The sequence below is a fragment of the Etheostoma cragini genome, chromosome 13 (assembly GCF_013103735.1).
Source record: "Etheostoma cragini isolate CJK2018 chromosome 13, CSU_Ecrag_1.0, whole genome shotgun sequence".
NCBI classification, from domain to species: domain Eukaryota; kingdom Metazoa; phylum Chordata; class Actinopteri; order Perciformes; family Percidae; genus Etheostoma; species Etheostoma cragini.
This window is the reverse complement of record NC_048419.1, coordinates 17,497,952-17,508,452: the sequence shown is the minus strand read 5'-3', so window position 1 is coordinate 17,508,452 and position 10,501 is coordinate 17,497,952. Positions and strand designations below refer to the sequence as shown.

Below are 10,501 nucleotides of genomic sequence, written 5' to 3'. Positions count from 1 at the left end.
CATATTTTTGTGTGTGACAAACGGAATTGTCACCCATAGTTCTATCCTCCAGTTACAGTTTTCATAATGTATTATAGTGTTTGCACTCTTTTGTATAGTATCTAAGTTTTTTCGGCTTTTTTTATTTAAATTTATTTACCTTGTATAAACTATTTTTTTTATTATAGTTGTGTGCTTTTCTTTGCCCTTAACTCTAAGAGTCTGCACAAGAATTCCAATGTGCCTGGAGTTTTTGTCTATGCACAAATGCCAAATAAAGATCTTAAATATTGAATTCATTGCTTTGAGTCAGTTAGCTAATAATCAGAGAGAGTGGTCAACAGACGTATGATTTTACAACAAGAAAAGGCATGTCAGTATAAAAGCTCACCAAGAGCCTGAGTTTGTCCAAGGTTTCTCCCTAAAAGGGAGTATTTTTTCTCGCTACTGTTGCACTAAATGCTAGCTCTTGGGGGAATAATTGTTGGATCTTTGTAAATTATAGTGTGTCATATAGACTTACTTTATCTGTAAAAAGTCCTGATATAACTCTTGTTATGATTTGATAATATGAATAAAATTGAATTGCCTGAAAAATCCAAAGAGCCTGTAAATCATTCACTATTCTCGTAGGTGAAAAGAAGAACAGTGTTGTCAACACCACAGTCGCTGAGCTGCAGCAGCCGGTTTCCTCCTCTACAAACTGTAACAGCAACAGCAGTAGCAGCAGCGCCAGCAGCCAAGGTCGAACCCCGAGACACAGCCTGACCAGCAACAACGGAGAGCAGGACACCCGGCAGATCCGGCCCAGCTCACTGTAAGTGATTATGAATCTGCTGGAGTTCCTCAGAGATACTCTAGGCCCTATTTTTTGGACTATGTATATATACTTTACCAGGTGGTTGACAGAGATGTTTGGTTGCATTTATGTCTTAAGGTTCACAGCCCATCCTTCTCATTGTGAGAACACTGTTTATTGTTTATTTACGGGTTGTCGTTGTCCACCTCCTTTTTTCCTCCAACATATGACTTACTTTTGATAGAGAGCGAGATCAGGGAAAAGACTTGAAAGTCTCCAGGCAGAGGATTACGTGTTCCTTACGTGTCTTTATGTAGACAGTAACTTAAAGCCCAACCTATACAAATTATTGGTCATGCTGTACAAGCATTACTTAACCATTTGTCACTTGATTACATTTTAATAATAATGAATAAGCATTACTAAACCATAATTATACTATTAATGCTCTTTGATAGCCTTATTGTAAAGTTGAGAACTTAAACGTAGTTAACTTGAATAAACATGAACATTGTTTATAAATCTTAGACACTTTAACTGTAATTAACAGTTAATTAATTATTAGTAATGCTATTTAATTTATCCTTATTGTAAAGTGTTATCAAGATATTTTAAATCAAATTATCTTTATTGGCTGCACTGTTTCTTTTCTTTAAATCAGCATCAATAAATACAAAGCAGAATTCTATTAAAATGAAACATAAGAAAGTAAATGTTCCAGTGCTTTATAGTGAAAACAGGTTACAGGTCCTTTTTATACTAAATAGCTTGTTTCATCCTTTTAGTTATTTGTTATCATGTTCCAGTATTGTGATCTGTCAAGGGCCCCCAAAAAAGGTCTGTTTCTAAGTGTATTGCTAAGTTAAAAGGATTCCACTTCGAATCAGTTTTTCATATTAGTCAGAGTCGGTCCATCTGCGTAACACTCAGTTCAAAACATTTGAATTGTTGAGAGTTTCAAACCATAAGATTCATTTTCTAATGTAATTTCATAATGTTGATAGTCTTTCGAAGACTGACAAAATGCTGTCAACGCAAACTTCCATCATCCATATAATACACAGGAAAGCTCCAAAACATTTAGTAGACCAGAAGTGAAGTTCTTTTGACAATAAAGGTCAATAATTCCCTTTCCACCTCAAATCCATCCAGTCCATATGCTTGTCACCTGGTGACGTGTGATTCCACTGCAGAGTCATAGCCAATGTTTTCTGCTGGAGTGCATCGTTGGCATCAGCAGACGGACTCCTTACAGCATGTACGTTAAGCTCTTCCTTTTGTGTTGTTGAATGAGTCACAGTATTAACAATGATTATTGAAGTGGAACATGCATTTGTTCCCAAAGAAAGACAGACCATTATTAGCCCAAATCTAGCCTTAGGATATAGCTGCACCACTATGACAGCCACAGTTCATCTCATTAAAAAAGGCAAAGTATGCTATAAAAAAGGCCCTGCTGTGAACGAGTGGATGTTACTCAAGGTGCAGAGTGGATAGGAGAACAAAGCACTTATGGCCTGACTCACCTATTTGCTGTAAAAATATATATAGGGAGGGAACTGTCTAACACCGGCAAGTTAATTGAGAAATATTCTGCCTTTGCTCCCAAGTGTTTTAGTTTTTTCAAATGATCTACCTTAAAGCTGCTGCAGTCAATATTTTTATACTAACAATGGATGAAATTACTAGGTAAACTAACCTACTGTATGTCTCTTGACTCTGCAGTTCCCTTCCATCTTGTTTCGGCAAGAAAACCATTCTGCTTTTTCGCAATATCACATTTTGTATCTGCTTATTTGGACACGTCATTGAAACTGTGTGCTGAAATATTCAAACCTTCACCATGTTCTTGTTGGACTCACTTTTAAATTAAAAAGTTATATACGGTATTTTCCATCATGATATTTTAAAAACTAAATTTCACATGTTTTTCTTTGGGGGGGGGGGGGGGTCACTAGAGTTACAATACACCACAAATTTATTTAGCAAACATCATCCAGTTGCATAAACGTACAAATCATTTAGAGATTTACACACACACACACACACACACACACACACATACACACACACACACACACACACACACTGTATATACAGTACAAACAACAAATCCTCATCTAAGGATCAGCTTGGTAAAGACCTTTTTTTTTTTTCTTTCAGGCATTAAGATAAGAGAACTGGTTAATTTATATGTTTTACATCTGAACAGCCATCTCAGTCTTTGAGCATCATCCATATTTACCAAATCAACATCTGCCTTTATTTTATTATACAAAAAGGCACGCTGTTCACAATAAAAAAGGACGGTAGAAAACTAAATGAAACTAATTTTCTATCATTCAAACCCATGGGACAGATCCGTTTTTCCTCTTCTACATTAACATATCGTCCTGTTTAAAAAGTCAAAGATAAAACACCACATCTCAACTGACCACATAGAGATGTTTTTGACAAATTATATATAATATAGTTCTCTGTGCCATATTCAGGTTTTATTGTCATGAAAATACGCCATTTCTGATTAGCCAATATATTGTCGGCCCACTGAAATAAAAATAAAGATTGGTTTAAAACTTTAACCATGGGGTTCTAGCAATAATCAAGGCAACAGAATTCCTAATTAGCAGTATCGCTTTTTACTTTGGAGGCAACAGCTCTTGGAGAGCTCTTGCCCATTCAGTACTTAACGTTATGGCTCCTTTGTTGGATGGATTACTTCTTACATCTTGCTTTTTATTTCCTCTTGTGTTTCCAGGCTGAACCCAAAGGGTCGTGGCAGCATACCAACCAGGTCAGGAAAACGTCTTTATTTTTTGGTGTCATCCTAGTCACAAAATTATATATATTTTGATCTGTATAATACTGCATATGCTATAATTTGCAGTCTTTATGTGTATGTGTCCATCAGCCCAATGTCTCCCAGCCCCACCTCACCACGTTCTCCCTCCTGGCCGATGTTCTCAGCCCCATCAAGTCCACAGCCGACATCTTCTGCCTCCAGTGACTCCTCTCCTGTCAGGTTTGTCCACATTGTTTGTGTAATGATTTAAACACGGCTTTCTACCAATTACAGTGAAGCATTGGGCAATCTTTCTCAAGAGCAAATCTGTGTGACAAATGCAAAAGAGAAAAGAAAAAAACGGGATATTTGTTTTTCTTATTTACAAGACGTTCTACTTCTTGTAGTGTTGGAGTGCCTGGTAATTTGACTTAAGCACTCGTTGAGTACTATTCTGTAAATTATGTCAATGATGTTAGTAATATGCTAATATGCTTTAATACACTTAGGTAACTCATCAAAAGGTGATGTCTCAACTGTTGCCAGTTTACTTTGAAACCATGAAGAACAGCAAGATAATAAGAAAAGACTCTTTAACCCAAAGGCTTATTAAGTGTCTTCCTTACCGCAGTGTCCTTGATCAAGACCATTTCAACCCACAAGCTTCAAGGAGCCATCATATAGTGGCCTCTGATCTTTCCAATGAAAGGAGGGAATTTAGAAGGCTGAATTGCTTGTCATGGGCTCAATACAGACATGCAGTGCTTCAAGTTTCAAGTTTGCTGCTGCAGAAGCTGCTAGCTTCTTGTCACTGCTTTGTAACCCCCAAAATCCCAGCCACTCCAAATGGTTTTAATTTTCTCAATTCTGTGGCAGACCCTGATTCGGTAAATGGTACAGGGACATAAAAGAATGACGTGTAAGATATGTCTTAAATCTGTCTCAAATTTGAAATGGCCTTTATATGTACAATATAAACGCAAACGCAAGAACTGGAAATGTTTTATCATTTGTGAAAATAGCCACTTGATACCTATAAAACAGTTTGGATCATGATTTTTTTGTGACGATTTTTAAAATCAACGCTTTTCCCTAGAATCAATATTTTTTATTAATTCTTTTTACCAATGGTTCAGCTAAATATTTTTCTGTGTATATAGAACCGCCGACGGCGACTACATCATATCTGTTTCCAGCTAAACAGACGAACAGTAAATGCAGAAAATACATGTTATCTACTGCGCATCGGAGTGTGAATGTATGTGAGTGTTTATTTGATGAGCAGGTGGAACCTTGTACGGAAACCTTGGCCAAAGTGTGTGAATGTGAGTGAATTATGAATGGTTCCTGTACTATGTAAAAGCGCTTTGAGTAGTCGTTACGACTAGATAAGCACTGTATAAAAACTGTCCATTTACATTTACTTCTCTACATCAGACTGACTAACACGTGATGCACATTCTTTTTAGAAAACATTTAGAAATGTCTAAATATACAGTATTTTCTCTAGAAGTGTATTATTGAACTTTTTAGTTTTTGTTAAAGAAGGAAAAGAAAATTGCAAAACTCAATACAATTGAATCACAATACCTCTAGAATCGCATGTATCGTGAAAGAAACAAATCTGGATAAAATCAAATTGTCCCAGCCCTAATGTCCTGTGTGTGGTTTGACGTGCCTAAATCAACCATTGTTTCAATCTGAAAGCTGTCAATTAGTTTTTCCCCTGAATCAGCCTAGAACCGACTGTCTCACTCTAACTCTCTGATTCTCTCTAGTATTGCGGGCAGGAAGGCTCGAGCGCTGTATGCCTGCAAGGCAGAGCATAATTCCGAGCTGTCCTTCATCGCTGGAACTATCTTTGAGAACGGTGAGTCAGGCTCTGGATTTGACAGCAGAAAAGAAAGAAGAAAGAATGCGGGTTGGTGTTTGAAAAAAACAATTACTGTCAAAAGGAAAAGTCAACCTTGGGAGTTTGGACTTCATATAGCCGTAGTGTTGGATTTCATCGTTGGCGATGACAACGTGTTCAAACGTATCCAAGTTGATGGATTTTCTCAAAATATTAGAATAATATAATACCTGAAACACTATTTTCCCTTGACTAACGTTTTCATAATAGAATTGAAACGGCTTCCTGTCATTTCTCTCTAATGTTTTTCCTTTTGTAAAGTCTGAAACTCATGTGGCTGGGTGAGCTCAGTTGGTAAAGCAGACGCACATATGTGGAGGTTTGCTCCTCGGTGTAACAAACGCGGGTTGGACTCTGAAATTCTGCCATTTTGCTGCATGCCATTCCCCCCCCCCCCACACACACACACACACACTCATGTTAGTGGAAAGAGGCAATGCACTGAAGTTGCACAAAGAAGCTTTTTATTTGACACTTTGCTGTTAGTGAGAGCCTAAATCCATGGGGTGTGATATCTTTTTCCGTTTTATTACTGTAAGTGTAATATGGCTTTAATATAACCATGGATGTGCACTAGTTCTTGTTGCACACGTCTCCAGAGAAAATTAGAGGCCGACGAGCAGACTGGAGTATAACGGATGCAGTTCTTTGCAATGCCTTGCTTTTGCATGCAGCCAAGCACTTATTAATCTGTCAGATCTAAGGAGTAATTTGCCTTCTTTTGGGAAAAAAACAACTATATACTTTATGAAAGAAACCCTAAAACCCTACACTCACACACAAAGAACACAGGAAAGTTTTCCTTTCTTTTTTTCATTCCTTTCCCTTCTGCATAAGAATCTTGACACAGGGTACAGGTACAGGTCTCAGGGTGCTCTCCAGGGTAATTCCAGCCCCTCCAACCTTCACAAAAACCTATAAATAAAATATAAATGATCTCCTTGCAGTTGCAACTATAAAGGCATTTTGTCAGGCAGAAGAACGGTATTTAATAGTTTTCATGGTACATTGTAAAGTCCTACAGTAAAAATCTGCAGCTTCATAAGGACTTTTTAGCAACCATAAGAATACTGGAACAATTGAATGTTTAATGTGTTTATCTTGGCTTCTACGTATGTATATCACCACAGATTAGATACATACTTTGTTGCATAAACTGATTTGTTTAAATCGGGCAGATCCATGAAAATCAAAGACAGAAAAAAATCTTGTGCAATGTCTCATGCTAGGTTCACATTTAGCATCTTTCCTTGATGTGACTCTTTGGAAGCATGGTCTGCCGAATTTGTGAGTTAGATTCCCCGCAAGAACAAAATATGCTCTGCAGCAATATTCTTTTAACTTCCTGTGTTTTACCCACATCATGGTCGCATCTTCTTGTTTATGTGAATTTTTAACCACATCATAATATACTGCACGCCACAGCAACATTCAATTAGGTCAATTATGTTATATCCTCATAATTGCCTTGTGATTGTAGTTCATACATGTCAAGCCGTGCCGTACAAGAAAGCAGTTTGGACATGTTAACCCTCAAATCTAAATAAACCTTTCAGTCGGATTTCTTTTAATAAGCTCAACTTCTGCTTCAACTTGCCTATTATTTTTAGCTTGCACCTACTACATCCGGTCTTCCTGCCTCACACTCCTCAAAAAGCACTGTACAGTACATGCCCAGCACAAACAGCAGACAGACAAAGTTGGTGACTAAATGGGGAAAATTGCAGAGCATTTAGCAACTTAAGGGCCAAACATTTCCCTCAGAAGGTAGTGGAGACCAAAACAGAGTTAAAAAAAAGAGCGAATATTGAACCTACATTTGTCAAGTGGCCAGAAACAAACAACTCCAATCAAATTTGGGTTTGGCTTTATACCATTTCCCAAACGTTTATACCATTATTCAGCTAGTTCTCTTGTGCAATTGATGACAATATTTCAAACGGTATGAAACAACCCTGTCTGGAGTTTACATCTCTCGTCCAGGCACATATTTCATGCTCACCTATGACCAGCTATTGCTGTGTGATGTGGCTGCCAGAGATGTCCACTCAACATACTATTCATATACAAATCTCATAATGAGCAAAGTGTGAAATTGTTGACGTCCCTTTTTTTAGTTTAACGGATTTGAATCTCTGCACAGTTTGTTTAACCGTGTGCAAAGATTATGAATCCGTGCATAGGTTTAGTTTTTTTATTTTCTCAGCTGACCCAGGGGGGCTCCGCATTACACGCGTTCATCCACTGCGCATATTTATGAATATTTTCTATGTATCTTGAGATGTTTAAACACAATAAATGTTTCTTTCTCTCTCTCCAGTTCATGCTTCTAGGGAGCCCGGTTGGCTGGAAGGAACTCTGGACGGGCGAACAGGATTGATACCAGAAAACTATGTGGACTTTTTATAGTCCAGGGCTGAAAAAAAGTCTTGAACTGGACTGGAGTTGACTGCCCAAGACTGAACAGTCCCTATTAGATTGTATTCTATACTGGACTGGATCATTGGTGATGAGGCCTCTCTTGGCTCTTGTCTTGACAAGACTGGGAATTGACACAAGCAGAACCATATGGAATGGATATCAAGCAGGGCCAGAGGAGGACCCCTTGAATTGCACTGAAAAAAAACAAAGATGAGTTCCTCTATGGTTCTGCTGTTATTGGATTAGTGTAGACTTCCCAAGTCCTGGTGAAGATATTGTGGTAATGAATCTGGAATGTGTGTAAAAAGAAAATTGCGTGTGGGGTTGGTATAAATGGGTTGAGAATTCTGAGCCGTAAGGCCCTTGCTTTATTACTTTGGACTACACTGCCATTCCTTTAGAATGTCCTCTTTTTATCAGCCAGAAATATAAAAATAGTCCTGAGGAGATGATGGAGATGATGACAGTGAACAAGATAAATAAGCAAGTGGCCTTTTTTTGGACTTGCTAGTTTACCTCCTCACTGTGCGCTGTTTGAAAGATTGCTAATCCCATTAGGGGACCGGAGCTTTTAAAGCCAATTTTAATGATTGGGTTTTGGTTGTACAGCTGTAAATGTGTTTGTGGGCACTTGCTTTGGTGGTCTGGTAATTCCCCAGTACAAGACTCAACCTAGCTAATGTTTCAGAGCTCTAGTTTAGCAGCAGGAGCCCCAGGGCAGATCAGCTCAGGCTGAGGTCGCCTCTCAAACAGTTCACCAAAGGGTCAGCGTCGGGTCTATCCTTTATAAGGCCTCTCCCTGCAGAACCCTCACAAAAATGTGAACAAATTCAAACAAGCACCATAAGCAGATTTTACAATTGTTTGTAATGGTTTACAATACAGTGTAGGAGTAACAACTGATTCCTACTGGTTATAACAAGCCCAGCTGTGACACCCCGCTCTGCTTCCCCAGCTTGGTTATTTTTTGATTGTGGGAAGTAATTGGATCCAGGATCATATATAGTGTTGAGTCATGTTAGAACTATTTCAGGTTGTTTGTATTTTTCACATTGTAGGGCACCTGTGGACTAAACCATCAGTGTTGTTTTTCAACCTCATTTCAGAAAGATATTTAGTTTAATTGATCATATGTATTTATTTGAAGCCTGGATCTATTTCTAGTCCATCATGCAGATTTAATCATTGAGCAAACAGTTGAAGTCATTTCGAAGTCAAAATATGCATTATGGACGTAAGTGATGACTCAGCACAAAGGTCTTTTTCTGTTATGTAGAATCGCAAAGACTATGCTAACTATGTAATTATCTGAGGAAGGACATTTGGAACCAGAATTTACTGCCATGGCTGTCATTTACAAGTTAATGAAACAGAGATGTATCTCACTCATTTGAAATCATTATTTTTCAGAATTGCTGTGTTTTGTACTGTATATGCTAAGCTGGTCTGCTTTGGGGCTCCTCATTTCATAAATCATAGCTGAACCTTTTCTTTGAACCACTTGATGAACATCTGTATCAAAGGTTTTTTGTTTTTGTTTCTGTTAGGACATAATATTGAAAGACCATTTTAGCATTTTAACATAAAAATCAAATGGGAGAGCAAACCAACAAAACTAAAATGTGAAATGAGACTACTTTGTTTAAATCTGAACTTCTTATTTATGAGTTTCTTACAGCCTCAAATCTGAACTTTTAAACATTTTAAGGTGTTATTTCGACATTGTAAATAAATACACAGCATTTGATAAGGTATAATTTTTTTTAAGTATGACATTTTATATTTTGTATTTTTAGCATACTAACTTAATTCCTTAATTTCATTGTTATTGCCCAGATGATTTTTGTATAATTTGTCTATCTACAGCCTTAAATATCATTTCCGATGTTTTGGTTAATTGACAAGATTGTGCAGAATTAAAGATACATGTTCAGCAGCTGCAATGGCTTAATGTTTCTTTTAGATTTAGTGCCTGAATATTTTTTACTGTGGCTGTATTCACACATGTTGCATTGCTTTCTTTGTATTTTAATTTCAAAATCAAGTAATTGCGATGGAAAAGCAGCAAAAAAAGAATCCGCTCCAGCTGCAAAGTAATTTTGTTCCATGCACATGTCATAGTACGGTATGGTATGGTATGTTAAAGTTATGAAAAAATACATATTATAGTACGTCCAAAAAAGTGAGGTCTATTTTTATAGTATCCTATACTCTGACTTTTTATAACATACTTTGACTTTTTATGACATTTTTTGTCATACTTTCTTTTCACTGTTAGCAAGTCAATGAGCAAATTTCCAAAATCTCCAACTCATTCTTTAAATGATCCGTCTTTACAATTTAGTACATATAATAATCAACATTTCCATGTCATTTTTAATAACTGAGATTTGAGAGAAACAATAAAACAACTGGAGCTGAGCAATGAAAAACAGAAAACTTTATTGTGTAAGATGTTGATAAATCAGTTCTTTTGAATCTCCAGTGATGACACATACATCATCCAAGTTGTTACCAACACGATGCCAAATCCAATGTCAAAGAACAACACAGATAACGTAATTCCAACACTTAATCAAATAGGTGAAAATATTGACACTGACTACAG

The 10,501-nt window shown here is 37.1% G+C and overlaps 1 protein-coding gene across 2 annotated transcripts in view; it reads left to right on the top strand.

The window, feature by feature from the left end:
* Nucleotides 1-9,832, top strand: part of LOC117955897 (rho GTPase-activating protein 26-like) — a 76,352-nt gene extending 66,520 nt beyond the window's left edge. For both annotated transcript variants that reach the window (XM_034890658.1, XM_034890659.1), the window contains 5 exons: nt 613-796; nt 3,537-3,572; nt 3,690-3,800; nt 5,339-5,430; nt 7,793-9,832. In XM_034890658.1, coding sequence (XP_034746549.1) covers nt 613-796; nt 3,537-3,572; nt 3,690-3,800; nt 5,339-5,430; nt 7,793-7,881 — 512 coding nt within the window. In that variant the 3' untranslated portion in view covers nt 7,882-9,832. The remainder of the gene's footprint in view (nt 1-612; nt 797-3,536; nt 3,573-3,689; nt 3,801-5,338; nt 5,431-7,792) is intronic.
* Nucleotides 9,833-10,501: the final 669 nt, after the last annotated feature.